Source organism: Pan paniscus, chromosome 3 (assembly GCF_029289425.2).
Source record: "Pan paniscus chromosome 3, NHGRI_mPanPan1-v2.0_pri, whole genome shotgun sequence".
Classification (NCBI taxonomy): domain Eukaryota; kingdom Metazoa; phylum Chordata; class Mammalia; order Primates; family Hominidae; genus Pan; species Pan paniscus.
In genome coordinates, this window is record NC_073252.2 from 9,124,721 (window position 1) to 9,139,044 (window position 14,324).

At 63.6% G+C, this 14,324-nt stretch overlaps 1 protein-coding gene across 1 annotated transcript; it reads right to left on the minus strand.

Annotated features, from left to right (window-relative positions):
• Positions 1–8,807: 8,807 nt before the first annotated feature.
• HMX1 (H6 family homeobox 1) lies at positions 8,808–13,703 on the minus strand. The gene is made up of 2 exons (XM_034951928.3): positions 12,993–13,703; positions 8,808–10,098 (listed from the first exon to the last, which is right to left on the minus strand). Exons 1-2 carry the CDS (start codon positions 13,384–13,386, stop codon positions 9,446–9,448), a joined length of 1,047 nt encoding a protein of 348 aa, XP_034807819.2. The 5' UTR covers positions 13,387–13,703; the 3' UTR covers positions 8,808–9,445.
• Positions 13,704–14,324: the final 621 nt, after the last annotated feature.

Below are 14,324 nucleotides of genomic sequence, written 5' to 3' on the forward strand. Positions count from 1 at the left end.
GTCCGGAGAAGCAGAAAGAGATGCCGACCGGCAGAGAAAGAGCGAGACAGACACACCGAGGGGTGAGGAGGCAAAAGGGAGCAGCCTCGCAATTTTCGCAGAAGAAAACAGGCCGGCGCGGCTGGGGATGCGCTTCTGGGCCAGGCGCAAGACCCCAGGAACTAGCCAGAGCCCCAAGACCCAGGCGCCTATTTGAGCTCCTTTGAGTCCGGCAGGAGACCTAGGTCCATGCAGGAGAGAGAGGTGCCGGCCCCTACCTTGTGCAGTCCCCTCGCCCGGACGTCAGGCGGGGAGTGCCCCCTGAGCACAGGGCCCCGGGCGGCCGGGGCCTCGCTTCTGGCGGCCGGGAGAGGTCGGCACCGTGACACTCACGCACACATACACCAATGCCCCGGGCCCGCTAGGGACGCTGAGCTCCAGGCAACGAAAAACGAAGGTCCTGGAGTCGGTCCTGAGTGCATTCCTCCACTGGGCCCCGTCGAGAATGAAACGCTCGGAGCATCGTCACTGGAAGGTCCTGGGGGGACACTGGGGTGGGCGAGCTTCTTCAAAGACTCGGTTTCCACTGGGCCCTCCCATTCCCTCCTCTCTTCGTCACGCGGTGGGGGGGGGGGTGCAATAGCCCCTCTGGTTCCTGGGGCACCCCTTGTGGTGGGGTGTGCCCTCCTGGCTGGACCCACTCCTTGCTGGGTGCAGGAGCAGAGTGGGGAGGAAGGAGGCCGGTGGATTTGGCTTCTGGGCAGCCCACCTCTGCCTCTCCTGGGGCCACACTGGGCTTATCTGTAAAATGGGCACAGGTGAGATAGAGTTGGCCAAGGTCTCTTCTAGCAGGCTAAGGGTCTGCTGGGGAGGCGGGCTCGCTCCAAGGCTGGCCCCACCCCCCACACCTCTTGACAGTGCCACCCCCAGGATGTGAGGAACCTCAGGCAAATATGGGGGACTCTTGTCTATATAAACAGTTTTAGTCACCGCAAACTCAGAATGTCAGCACCATCCCGTTAGCACGATTTCTCTAGTCCCGATTGACAGCCCTCCCAGAACCTGGGCCTTACAGGTCTGAGCTGGCTTAGAGCTTCCACCCCAGTCCCAGAAAAGGCCCGCGGGACTTAGAAAATTCCAAAAATAAAAGGCACTCCACAGTATGGGGCCCTCTGAGGTGCAGCCTGGGGGCACAAGGGTACTGCCTCTCAGACCCCCATGTGGAGAGCCCGCTGGAAGAGGGAGAGGAGGATTGAGAAAGTGGGGAGGGTGCGAGACCTCCAGAGCTGACACCCTCCGCCACTCACCCAGACCAGGGGGTGAGCTGGGCTCAGCATCCTCACCTCCTCGCCCTGTCATTGCCGCCACTGGAGAAATGGGGACAGAGTCTCTGCCTTCTCTACACACGTGCGTGGTCTATGTGACGTGGAGTCGCACTGGGACCCGAATGGGGACATCCCCCCGCCCCTTCGTCATCGTGGGAATACCGTGGAACAAGGCGGGCAAAGCGCTGATCAGCTCCCGGCCCGGCCCGAAGAAAGCTTCCAGTGGAGGCGGAAGGGACATTCGCCATTCCAGAGCAGGCGCGGGCAGTGGCCCACGGCTCTGGGCCCGGATCTGTGTCCACCTCTGGATACCCAATTCCCGCCACCGTGTGGTTGGGAGCAAGGAGGCACAACTGCCTGTGGTGGGAGTGGAGGGCTTAGGTCCCCATTAGAACCGGCAGAGCCCCGACGGGGCCGACGGCGGTGCTGACAGCGCGAACTGCGTCAGGGGCGCAGCCGAGTTCGTGGAGCGCCGTTGCGCACAAGTGCGCGGGCCACCAGGGCCCTGGTGCCTGGAAACCCCTGGGTGCGCGCGGCGTGGCTGCCCTGGTGCCCCAGTGAGAGCATGACTGCGCGCCGAATGGAAGTGGGGGCGCCCCCTGGCCTTTCCTATACCCGGGGCCAAGACCGCTGGGACCGATATACTGCAGGGGTCCGGGCACAGGTTGAGGGGACCGGCCCGTGCGTTGAGCGCCTCGGAGGTGCTCCGGGTCATGGTGGGTGCTGAGCGGGAACACGGAAGGCTGTGTACACAGCAGCAAGCAATGCACCCGCGCTCCCGTCATTACATCGCGCCGCCTTCACCCCTGCTACGATGACCACTCCGCAGATGGGCAAGACGAGCTCAGAGAGATGAAGGGACTTTCCCAAAGCCACACAGCGGGCCAGTGAAGGCACCGCGCACGGTCCAGGAATCTAACCCTTCCCGACGAAGAGTGGGGAGGGAAGGGCTCGACCCGAAGGGGCCAGGCGGCAGACAGCCCCGCGTCCCCCGCCACGGGCTAAGACGCAAGGCGGCCCGCCGCGTCTCCACCTGCGCGCCTCGAGCTTCGCTCCGCTCTAGCCTTCGGGTTAACACCGCTTCCTTCCAGAAGCCCAACGAGGCCCGGGCGGATCAGACACCTCCCTTCTCCGCAGCCCCATGCCCTGCCCGCAGCTTGAGCTCACCGCCCTTCTCGGGGTGGCGGTGCGGAGACCGGACGGCTCCACTGCGCAGACCCCGAGGGGGAAGGGGCCGGGTAGGGGAGGGGAGCGAGAAGTGGCGAGGTGAGAACTGAGGGGCGGGGCTGAAGGCTGAGCCAGACTTCCAGACGCCAGAGAGACGCCAGGTGAGCCGGGCGGGGGCGGGCGGGGGCTCGGGCGCGGGCTCGGGCGCCGGCCGGCAGGGCGAGGACGAGGACGAGGACGGGGGCGGGGGCGGGGGCGGGGGCGGGGGCGGGGGCGGGGCCGGAACCGCGGGGAGGGGGCGGGGCGCCCGGGAGGGCCGCGAGCTGGGAAGGTCCCGGGCGGCCGGAGACGGTGAAGAGGCGGGCCCGAGTCGCGTCCGCGGGGTCCCGGGCACAGCGGAGCTGGCGCCACTGTCGGGGTTCCGTTCCATCTAGGTCGGGCAGCCCCGCGGGTCCGGGCGCCGCTGCCCTCCTCTACCTGCTGGGAAGCGCAGGCCGGGCAGGGATGAACCTGGCTCCAGGGCCCCAGCGGGGCAGGCAGGGCCCGGACCAGAAGCCGCGGCACCGACTTCCCACTGCCCGACCGGGCGACGCGGGGCCTGGGAGGGGCGGGTCGGGATCACAGCGCCGCTGCGCCCCGGAGGCCGCGCTTCCCGCGGCCTATGCCGAGGAGCCTCTCCGCAAAGAAATAAACACGCCCTGCCTCCCCGACCCCGACTCGGGCCGGTCAGAAGTAGGGAGAATCACGCTCGGGAAAGGGGGGATAGGGAACGACGGGGGAGCTTCAGTGACCAGGGCAGACGCACGCGCGGGCGGGATCCTCGAGCGCCGAGAAGAGGGACGAGCAGAGGAGCATCGGAAGACAGGCGAAGGGGACCGCGGAGCAGCGTAGGCGGAGCCCCGGGGGCACGGCCGAGGCTGCGCTTCAGGAGTGTCCGCCAGGCGCCTTCCCGGGCGGTTGGCGAAACCCGAGGAGGCCCACAGCTCTGGCCTGGGGCGCCGTCGTTCCAGGGGCCTCTGCGCCTCTCCCTGGCGGCTGTCTGGACCCTCAGAGCCCCGGGATCAAGGCGCCCATCCTCTTGATGGCGGGGCGCACCTTTCGCGTGGGTCGGGCGCTGCAGACCAAGCACGCCGAGTGCGTCAAGGAAGGGCCCGGAAACCAAAGACAACGCACCCGGGACCAAGAGGAGGCCGCTGCGCGCAACCTCCCAAACACTGCAGCGAAGTCGGAACCACGTCCGCGTGGGTGACTTGGGCCGGGGAGCCGGGAGGCGGCGCCAAGGACCCTTCAGCCCTTATCCGTCCTCCCTGATGCGTCCTGGACGCGGTCTGAGGCCTCCCCAGTGGAGGCGACGCCCCGGCGCCAGGTGCCCTGGGTGGGGGAACCCGGAGGGGGCACCACGACCAGTGGAGAAGGGGCGGAGGCCGGGAAAGCTGCGTGGAAAAGAGGAAGGGTTAAGACTGAAATCATTCTACGGAGACCACGTTAATGGGTTTAAATGCGAACATTCTAGCTAAGCAGAAAAAAATTTAAAAGCAGAGTGCAAGCTGGACCAAAGTGAGACCCCGATTGGGCGTAAATAAACCTGCAACCAAAACAGTCCCAGGCAGAGATTCAGCCGCTCGGGAGCACAAACCCCTAATGTTTCTTGGTAGTCACTTTTTGAAACATTTTATTATGGAAGTTTTCAAATATAAAACAAAATCGAGGGAGGCTTCAAGTGAATTCCCGTGTACCCACCCCCATCCCACAGTTCTTAAACCCTGACCAATCTAGTTCCCTCTATTGGCCTCCTTTTATTTGTACTAACTTATTTTTGTTGCCTTATTATAAAGCAAACACAGACACATTTTCACTGGTGAATACACAAATGCATTTTCACTGATAATAACTTTTTTTAAAATAACAATACGGCTTAAGTCACAATTCCCAGTAAATCCACACTCAAAGGCAGTTGGCTTTTGATGTTGGAAGTGCAGACGTATTTCCATTCGAACTTCACTGCAATGTCCAGATAATAAAAAGCACTATTACTTTTGTAATAAAAAAATAAACAAAAACTCAGCCCCACAGCTCCATAACGTGGCGAGGGCCGTTTGCTCCCCAGGCGGTGAGGCTGGCTCCTCGACCACTTAGCTGTTCTCGGCGCCCTCTCCGCGCCTGGTCCTGTGTGTCCTTCCGTGCATGACACGCAGAGCTTAGCTCTGTGAGGACAGGGCTGTCCCCTCTCCGGCCCACCTATGAAGGGGTGTCCACCTCTCCGTTTCCCTCCAGGGCAGCCATTCATTGGGTGATCCGCCTTGGGGACCTGGGGATCGGCGGGTCCAGGAGGCCCGGCGAACGAATTTCCGGTGGCTGGGACCCCACTTCCCAGCGGGACCCTGGATAGGGATGCCCACTCTGGCTACCAGAGGGGCAGGGTGGCCAAAGGGTATGAAGCATATGAGTGCACAGGCGGGGAGGAACAGCAGCAGCACCGGCGCAGGAGTAGCCCGCTGGCCTCCCTCAGGCGGGTGGAGGAGGGCGCCGGGGAGCCTCAGTGCCACCGTGCTCCAGAATTCCTGCCCCTCTCAGAACCCCGGTTTCCCTTTCCAACAAGTTGCAAGGTGGGGCGGAAGGCCCCGAAAGACTCTTGGGGGAGAGGCACTGACAGAAAGGGAAAGAGAAGCCCACCCGGCCTCTCCCGCCTCCCTGGTGCTGCTCACCCAGCCAGAGTCCAGCGCCTTCTGTCTCCGCCCAGCTGGGTTGCCTTCGGAGTGGGCTCAGAGCCAAGGATCTGGGAAACCTCCCTGCATGCGGATGGGTGAGGGCACTGGGCACCCCTCCCCTGCACCTGATGAGGAGGATCTTCTCAGGGTGCTCCCTCCTGAATGGGAGTCGGCGGGCAGAGGAGCCCCATGGGGGTTCAGGAGTGCAACGGCCAAGCTGGGTGGAGCGCGCGGGGAATCCACACCTCCAAGGGCAGTGCCTGGGTATCTGCCTGTCTCTCATTTTGGCTTTGGAGGAAGCAGGGAGGACAGAGCCCTGGTTGCTGCCCGCTCTCTCGGCCAAGGGCCTGGAGTGGCCAAGGGCGGTGGGACCACCTAGGGGAAATGGGGCAGGCCCAGGTCGGCCTCCAGGATTGCAGCAGCGCTGATACTTGTGGAATTTGACCTAGGCTGGGAATCTCTGCTCTATAGTCATTTCCCGAGGACAGGACCCTTAAGCCCAGACAGCACATCCTCCACGCCCAAACACCACCTTAGTGGCCTTTCCTGGTGCTCTGGGTATGGACTCTGCCTTTGGAGGTCCCAGATGCCCAACACTGGGGCAGGGTGGGGAGCTGATTTCCCACCTCTCAGGCCAGCTCCAGTGGGGATTCAGCTTTTGTAGTCCCAGAGCACTGAGAGGCCCAGAGGAGGTGGGTCACCCGCCAGCCCCACCACAGCATGGGCCCTGGGAGCTGGGGAGGGATGTCCTGTTGGCCTCACTCACATCACAGGAGGCCCAGCATTTACAACTACACACCCTAGTTCTCACCGTAGGTGTGCGGTGGGGAAACGGAGGCCTGGAGGAGAGAAGGGGTGTGATTACGGTCATGGGGAAGTCGGACTGGGTCCAGTAAAGGCGTGTGTCCAGGATGTCCAGAGCCCGCTGCTCCCAGTGGTGCTCGGAGCTGTGCAATTGGAAGCCCTGAGCAGCTCAGGGTGGCTGGAATCCGGACTCAGGTGCGGAGAGGGTGAGGAGGTGGGTGGAACCCGCGAGGGGGGAGGGTGCATGGCGCATGTGGTGGAGGCAGATCGAAGCCATTCATCTTCTGCCAGCGGTGGAGCCAACGCGCCCGAGGTGCACCCGCGATCGATGGCGCTGGAGCTCAGGACTCAGAGGGCCCAGGCGTACCCCCTGCTTGCCCCCAGCCTGGTCCCGCTTGCTCTCCAGGGCTCTATGGGCTCCAAGTCCTACACTGCTTCTCTCTGGTTTGTTCTGCCTTTGGTGCCAGCCCCAAGACGCCAGAGCCCCACGGATAACAGGGTAGGGCCAGCTTCCCTGCGCCCAGTTGGCCTAATCCAGCTTGGGATCTGCTTTCTCTCTTAACAGTGTTCCAGGCCCCAGCCCTTCCCTGAGCTCGGGAACGGTCCCCTCCTCCCACGCCGGCTCCCTCCTTCCCACCAGGGCGAGCCTTGAGTTGAGGCCCATAAGACGCTCTCCAGCCCGATTTTTAATTAATTCTATCGAAAGACACATCCACTCTCTCCAAATCTACCCTGCATTTGAACTGTGTAGACCCTGCACCCTCCGATGCTGGCTGCCAAGACTAGGCTTGGTGACCGGTTCCATGGTTCCCCAGTAGCCAGAGTGGACGATCTAAAACTGGCACCCATAGGGCCCTCACCCTTCCAGCTTCCTGGTGGCCCAGAGTCAGGTGACTCCTGGAGTGGTTAAGGCCACCTGTGAAGGGCTCCGGTGCTGACTGAACCGCCTGTAAGGGGATTCGCCCGAGGACCTGGGCGCCACCACTGCGCTGAGAGGCACCCTGCAGTCACCACACAACCTTGGGACCACACCCACATCGGCCAGAAGCAGTCGAATAAAACGGTTGCATCACAGCGATAACCCCTTTGGCCTGAGCTTCAATGACCCCCTTCTAATAGGGCTGAGGAGGCAGGCGTCCTGGTGGTGTGAGTGCCCGAGACCTTGCCAGTCTGAGTAGCATCGCCGTTGGGAAGGCCGAGGCAGTGCCACCGGCACACAGTGCCTGGAGCTCAAAAGGAGAGGCTACTGCTGCTGCTTCTGCTTGCTGGGCCTGTGTGGGACTCGGAGGCTCCGCGGTGTCGCCGGCTGTGCCCTGGCCCCTTTCCTGGACTCGCAGCGATGTGTCCCGGTGACTGGGTGAGGCCAGCACAAAAGCGACAGAAGCCCAGAGGGCGAGGGTCCCAGGAGCCTGAGTCAGGGGTGCGAGGTCTAGAGGGCCCAGTGGGGAGAGGGGTCAGAAGGGGCGGGGGGGGGGTTGGGACTTTGCCTGAGTGGCCACGAAGAGCCTCCTGGGACACCCCTTGCCCCTCATGGCCGCCAACCGGGAGCTTTCATTAGTTTTATTGAGGCCTAACCTGAGTCCCTCCCAGATGAAAAGGAGTGAGAAGGGACTTCCTGGTTTAGCCAGGAAAGCAGTTGGGGCGCAGCCCCAAAGCAGCGAGGGAGCCCAGACACAAGCCTGGAAAGGGCTGGAGGGGGCCCAGGCAGCAACAAGCCTGCAGGGTGGGGACTGGGTTGGGGGAGGCCTGCTGCGAGGCCAAGGATGGCCGCCCTCTCTAAGAATCTCTCAAAATGCCCACGCTGTCGTGACGCAGGGCCTGGAACCCAGAGGTGTGGACCTGCAGGCCCAGAGGCTGAAGGAGGCCCCCTGGGCTTGCCGGAACCCTGGCCTCACGGTAAGGAACCAACTGATGGGCCGGGGCGGGGGCTGGGGCTTGGAGGACATGATTCTGGGTCAGGAGCTGGATGGTAGAGACACACAGATGCACTGACCCCCAGGCCCAGCGCATGCTCTCCTTGGCCGTCTGGCGCTACCTTGATTGCCCCAGGCCCAGCGTATGGCCCGGCTGCTGCCCATCTCACCCGGGGAGCGTCTACACCCAAGTGAAGCAGGAGAGGGAGATGGGTTTTCTTAGGGGCTCAATTCTGCCATGGAAGTGAACTTTTCAAACCCGAACAATGTATTTCTCCTAGGCTCAAACACACACCAAATACTGTCCCTCCCCCACCCAAAAGCAGCCAGCCTGGGGCTGATGGAGGTGGGGTGGCCCCAGTGGCCCAGAATAGGGGAACGAGCTCTCCTTCAGATCCCATCATCACCGGCCGTGAACAGCTTTGCCCACCACCTGAGTCCTCCAGCTGACCAGAGACCAGAGACTGCAGGCCGGGAGGAAGGCCCAAGGCAAGAGCACGGTGGCCTGACCTTGAGTGCCACGGCTTTGTTTTGGCCCAAAGAAAAATTCCATATCAGATAGGAAATGGCTGTGCACACGGGGTGCCACACAGCCGAGCCCCTGTGACAAATGCCAGCGGCCATCAGTGGGCCTTTCGGTTTCAGTCAAGGCTCTAGAACTTTGGACACACCATCGTCACTTCCTCCTCCCTCCTCCCTCCTCCCGGCTCCTGGCCCTTCCCTGTGGTGTGTCATAGAAGAGGGGCACAGCGCTCATCACCTCCGACTAGGGTCTGCCCTGCCCACCTGCACCTGGCCCAGCCCTGGCCTCCAGGTGTCCCCAGTCAGCACTGAAAGGTGCTCCCAGGAGGGACGGCACCCAGCGCAGCTTGAGCTGTCTCTGCCCTCGTGATCACAAAGCAGTGAAACTGTCCAGAAAATGTCCCTTTTTATTCCATACGCAAATAAGTAGATTCATTTAAAAAAACAACAACCCGGAGGCTGCGACGTCTGCAGAGAGCCCCAGCCTGCCTGCTCCTGGAACGGACGATGGGACCCACAGGTCCAGGGTCCTTTCTCCACCCGCGGGAGGGGTAGCACAGCCCTCCGGGCCGGCCTGCTGTCTGGGTCCCAGGAAAGGGACGTTTAGTGTTGGGGGCAGTCTGTGGGGACAGTCACCGCTCAGCCTTGGACAGCCGGTTCGTAGTTTTCCTTTGTTGTGCTGGGCTTGGCCTGAGGGCAGCTGCCCCGGGTGGCCGTGGCCGACCGCTCCTCGCTGAGGCCGGGGGTGGCCGTGGCGCCGGGGGCTGCGCAGCCCAGAGTCTCTGCATGGCCCCCTGTTCGAGTGGGGATCCAGCCTGGCAAATGGGTGGGGCGTCCCATTACATTCTAGAGGCGCTCCCCACAGGAGCTGAGGCCCGCCCGGCCGCGGCCTGCGCTCCCGAGGTACCTAGGAGGCCGCAGGAGCGACCATCCCTTCCCTAACGCCCCCTGAGCCCTGCGCCTGCCGCTGAATCGCGCGTCCACACAGGTCCACAGGGTCGTGGGGAGAGGGCCCGGCAGGCGGGGCTCACACCAGGCCAGGCATCTGCGCCCGCAGAAAGGGCACGGAGGCGGCGGCCGGGAAGGCGGCCAGCGGGTAGGCGAGGGCCCCGGAGAAGCCGAGCAGCGGTGGGGGCGGCGCGGGCGCGGCGGGTGCCAGCGGGAAGGGCAGGGTGGCCGGGGGCCCAGCGGCGGCCGCGGCCGGGGGGCTTTCGTGGTAGAGCACCGGCACGCGGACCAGGCGCTGCGCTCCCGGCGGGGACAGGCTGGCCGCCTCCAGCTCGGCTGCCAGCTGCCGCTTCCACTTGTTGCGGCGGTTCTGGAACCAGATCTTAACCTGCGTCTCGGTGAGCTGCAGGGAGGCGGCCAGGCCGGCGCGCTCGGCGCTGCTCAGGTAGCGCTTCAGGTCGAAGGTGGATTCCAGCTGGAAGACCTGGCTGCGGGAGAAGACTGTGCGCGTCTTCTTCTTTCGGCCGCCGCCCACGCCAACGCCGCCGCGTGTCTCCCCAGCCGCCGCAGGGACCTCGGCCAGCTCCGACGCCTCCTCCGTGCCGGCCGCCGGGCCACGCGCCGCCAGCTCCGCTGCCTCCCGCTGCACCGCTCCCGGCCCTGGGCCTCGCGGCCAGGCGCCCTCCGCACGGCCCATCTCCTCGCCCGTCTCCGGTGAGTCCCGGTCGCTGGCTGCAGGGGAGAGAGGGCACCACCGTTGGTTCTAGGGCACTGATTACCAGACTCAATCACTGAGGCCAGCCGTCCCCACCTTGAGGTCGCTCACAGCCACAAGCAGGAAGACCTTCCAGCACAGGGCTGGGCACCCAGCAGCTCTGGGGATGCACACATTGTCAGAACCGTGGGAGGCGGCCCAGAGACCGGGCAGCAGCTCCAAACCAACACCCCGCAACACACCAACACCCCGCAACACACCAACACCCCGCAACACACAAACACAAACGCACACCCATGCCAGAGGACAACAAAGGGATGCAGAGCAAAGAAAAGAAACAAAAATACTACACAAGAAAAGCAGGCTGACCCCAGTGAGCACTCCCCACTCCCAGCTGCACCACGGGCGGCCCGGAAAAACACACAAACCTCCCGCAGAAGTCCCGGGACTAGAGGAAAGATGTCCTTCCGAGAAATGTTCACACCGAAAAACAAGCACAGGACACCCCCTGCCACCTGGCATCCAACCCCACGCCAAGCTCCCCAGAAGGAGGAATGAAGAGTTCACAGGCCTCTTCCCGCGCCCTCTGCCCGCTTGCACAGAAACATTCCATAGTAGGAGGACAAAACAATGCAAAGGATCCCCAAAAGAGAACTCCCATCAGGTGAGGCTGTCACCTCCACACCACATACTCCTGTAGCCCTGACCCAGTGTCCACAAGGCAAGTCCACACCAGCCACAATCATGCTCAAAGGGAACACGGGCACATGCCACTCTAAGCAACATGCGGCAGCTGAGTCCTGCCCCAAACACTTTCAAGACTGGAGGTTCAGCCTCATGGGTTTGGGCTGAAACCAGAAGCTCACAGGGGGTGTCTGAGTTCATGTTCCTAGTACCAAGCTCCCCTACTCATCTCCTAGGAACAAGAAGAGGCCCACAGGCTGGCAAGGGATGATGTCAGGTTAAAGAGGCCAGCCGGGACCCAGAAGCACTTGCCCAGATTGAAGAGGGCAGCCGCCTCCCACTGCAGGGCTCTGGAGGCTGACTCGGACCCGCTGCTTTTCTGCCTTGGTCTGGAGCCTCCCGTGCAAAGGGCAGGCCCAGGTTGACAGGTTAGAGGTGGAGGCAGAGTTTGGCCTGGCCCTGGGCCCCCGGAAGGCTGTGCACTCGGCCGGGTGTGTGCCTGCAGTGTATTTGCAGCATTTGCACGCTCATGCAAGGGGTGCGCACACTGGTGGGCTTCTGTGCCTGGTTCCAGCTCTGTGCCTCATGCCCAAGGAGTGTGCACATCCCACTCACGCCCGTGGCCAATCCCCATGGTGTGTGCCCTCACAGCACCCACAGGGGAGTCAGGCAGCAGGTTGTGGTGCATGCTACTAGATCTGAGGAGTCCCTGCCTCCCCCCAATACCCCAAACTCACAGAGGCCCATGTGCTGCCACAAGGCACTAGGCTGACTTGCCGGCTCCAGTGAGGAAGTGGGACCCTAACCCGCATGGCACGAAATAAGGGGGAGCCGCCTCTGCAGGGGTGCCACCTGGGCTGCAGGAGGGGATGCACCCCAGGGATGAGCGGAGAACAAATTTCACCCTGAGAAACCCTTTCCATAGTCTCCCCTAGAAGGGCACTAGACAGAGTCGCTCGATTTCTGGGAAACCACGGAGGCCCTGCTCAAGTCTACGTGAAGGGGATGGGGGCCTAGACTTCCTGAGTGTGGGCGCCGAGATGTGGGGCCTTTTGCAAGGGGTCACTCCACGACATGGAAAAGATTATCTAACAAGTGAGTGAGGGTCGTAGGCCACTTACTCCCCAGCACACACTAATATTCATACAGAGGACAGCATGGATCCCAGAGCCGGAGCCTGCAGAGGGCCCACGTCCTCAGCTGGCCTCAAGGTCCAAAGGCTGTGTTGGGGGTGGGGGGCTGGCTAAGCCAGGGCTTGGGGGGTTGGACTGGCTTTCCTGGCCTTCCTCCCAGGGGTCTTCCTAAAGGGCAGGTCCAAAAGGGAGGCAGCGACCCTGGAACCCTGGGGAGGGGAAGCAGAACTAAGGGGTCAGATACCCAAGCAAGGGGGCAAAGGGGTTCTGGGGTTGAGAACCCCCAGCCCCAGTCTCAAGCCCTCAGCAGGGAACAAAGGCAAGGAGGGGGAGGGGCAGAAAAAGAAGAGAGAGGGGTTGGACTGGGGGCCTCAGAACAGGCTCCCTTCTTGCCTGGTACAGCCCATGCCCCTCGAGGACCAAGAGGGAGGCCCAGACCCCTGCCCCAGGCTGTCTGCAGCGGGCACAGAGGAAACAGGACTCTGGGGGGGCACAGCTGCCATGTTAGATGGTCCCCTCCCCGGCCCCACCCCCACAACACTGCACCCTCTGCTCAATGCCCCCTTTTATTTTTCCACGTCTGATGCTACTTTGTCTCCCTTTCCCTCCATCTCTTCCTCCTCTTTTCTCTCTCGGATCACTCTTGGGTTTCTTTTTCCTGCATCTTCCCTTCCCCCCACCCCATTCTCTCTCCCGCAGCACATTCCTTTCATCCTCCATCCTCCCATTTTCTTTCTCAGCCTCTTTCGCCTTCTCCTGTATCTTTCCCTATCCTCTTTCACTCTCCTTTCTTTTTTCTTTGGCCTCCTGTTGTCCCCTGTCCCCAGCCTCCCTGGGACCGGAGGAGCCCGGCAATGGGTGAAGCTATGGCCTGCAAAACCTCCTCGTTAGCGGAGCTCCTGCCCCAGAGGGTGGGCCTCCAAACCAGCCCAACCAGGGGCTCCGTGGGGGCCCCACACGGCCCAGACGCCGTTCCACAGAAGGGAGAGGATGGCCCAGAACGGGCGGCGACGAGCCCGAAGTCCCCCAGCAAATGCGCAGGGAGGAAGTCGGGCCCCACCGCCTGACCCACCCCTCCCCGCGCCCTCACTCACTGTCAGGACTGAGGCCGCCTCCATAGCCACCGTGCGCCCGTGGGTACCAGCGCGCTGCGCCTCCGCAGCCCAGAGCGAAGGGCGGCCCGGGACCGGGGGGCGGCCGAGGACCGAGGCCCAGCGCGCCCGGCCCGAGCAGCGCACGGGCCCGCGCCTCCCCGCCGGGCCCGGTGACCGCGAGCAACTGTCGCCGCCGCTGTAGCCGTCGCCGCCGCGCCTGCTCGGCGTCCTCGTCTTCGGGGTCGTCGTCGTCGTCCTCCTCGTCCTCCCGGCTGCCGTCGCCCTGGGTCGCGCGCCCTGCGCCCTTGGCCTCGGCCGCCAGCAGGTTCTCGATGAGGAAGGAGGAGGCGCGGGCCGGCGTGGCGCGCCCGGGCTCCGTCAGCTCGTCAGGCATCGCGGCCGCGGGCTTCTCGGGCTCGACCGGGCTCCTCGGTCCCCGCTGGGGATGGTGGAGCGCGGCTCCCGGGCGCACGCGCGGGCCGGCCCTGGAGCTGCTACCCGGAGCGCTGGCGTCGGGCCCCGCAGGGCAGGCGGCGGCCTCCGCGCCGGGCTGGGCTGGGCCGGGCCGGGAGCGAGTGCGCGCCGACAGCTGATCGGGCAGCCGCCTGGCTCGCCTTTCAGGTCGCTGTTCTGGTCGCCGCCGGGGCGGCCTCACTGGGGGCGGGGAGGGGGAGGGGCCAGTAGGGGCGGGGGGTCGCGGGCTGGGCCCGGAGGGCGGCCCGCTGAGCCCCGAGGACGCTGCGCCGGCCCCGAGCGCGGCCGCTGCCGGGAGACGCTGCCCAGACCTGAGCGCGCGGGCAGCGGCGCAGCCGAGGGCGGGCGGCCCCGGGCGCAGGCGGGGGGTCGCTCCGGGTCCGATCCCGCGTGATCAGTTCCCCCGTCCCGCACCACCCGCTCCGTGGGGGCGGGGCCTGGGCTGAGCGGCCACCCATTGGCTGTGGGGCCCCGATGAGGAACGGACTGGCCAATCACCGTCCGGCCAGAGCCGTAATTACCCCGCTGCGAGGAGGGTGTTGGACCGACCGTGAGTAACTGTGTGTGTGCGCGCGCGTGGTGTGTGCACGAGTGTGCGTTTGAATGGCTGTGTGTGTGTGGAGGGCGGCGTGGAGACCCCGGGGCTCCCAAGAAACTGCAAGAGGCTGGGCCACATTTTTTTATTAAAGACTTTGTGTGTAATTTAAAAATGGGAACACTGCCAAAACAGGACTGCGAAATGTGCATATCTTAATATTTGCACTTAATGAAAGATGCTTTCAATGCCAACCGTAGTTCGGTAGAACTCTTCGGTTCCCGGGCTCAGTACCAGTATGTAAGGAAGTGCAACCACAGGGC

Bases quoted from the DNA above. Each gene is read 5' to 3' on its own strand.
- HMX1 (XM_034951928.3), bottom strand. From the start codon at position 13,386: ATGCCTGACGAGCTGACGGAGCCCGGGCGCGCCACGCCGGCCCGCGCC. The intron at 10,099-12,992 runs GTGAGTGAGGGC...TCTCCCCTGCAG, and splicing joins AGGCGGCCTCAGTCCTGACA to CCAGCGACCGGGACTCACCG.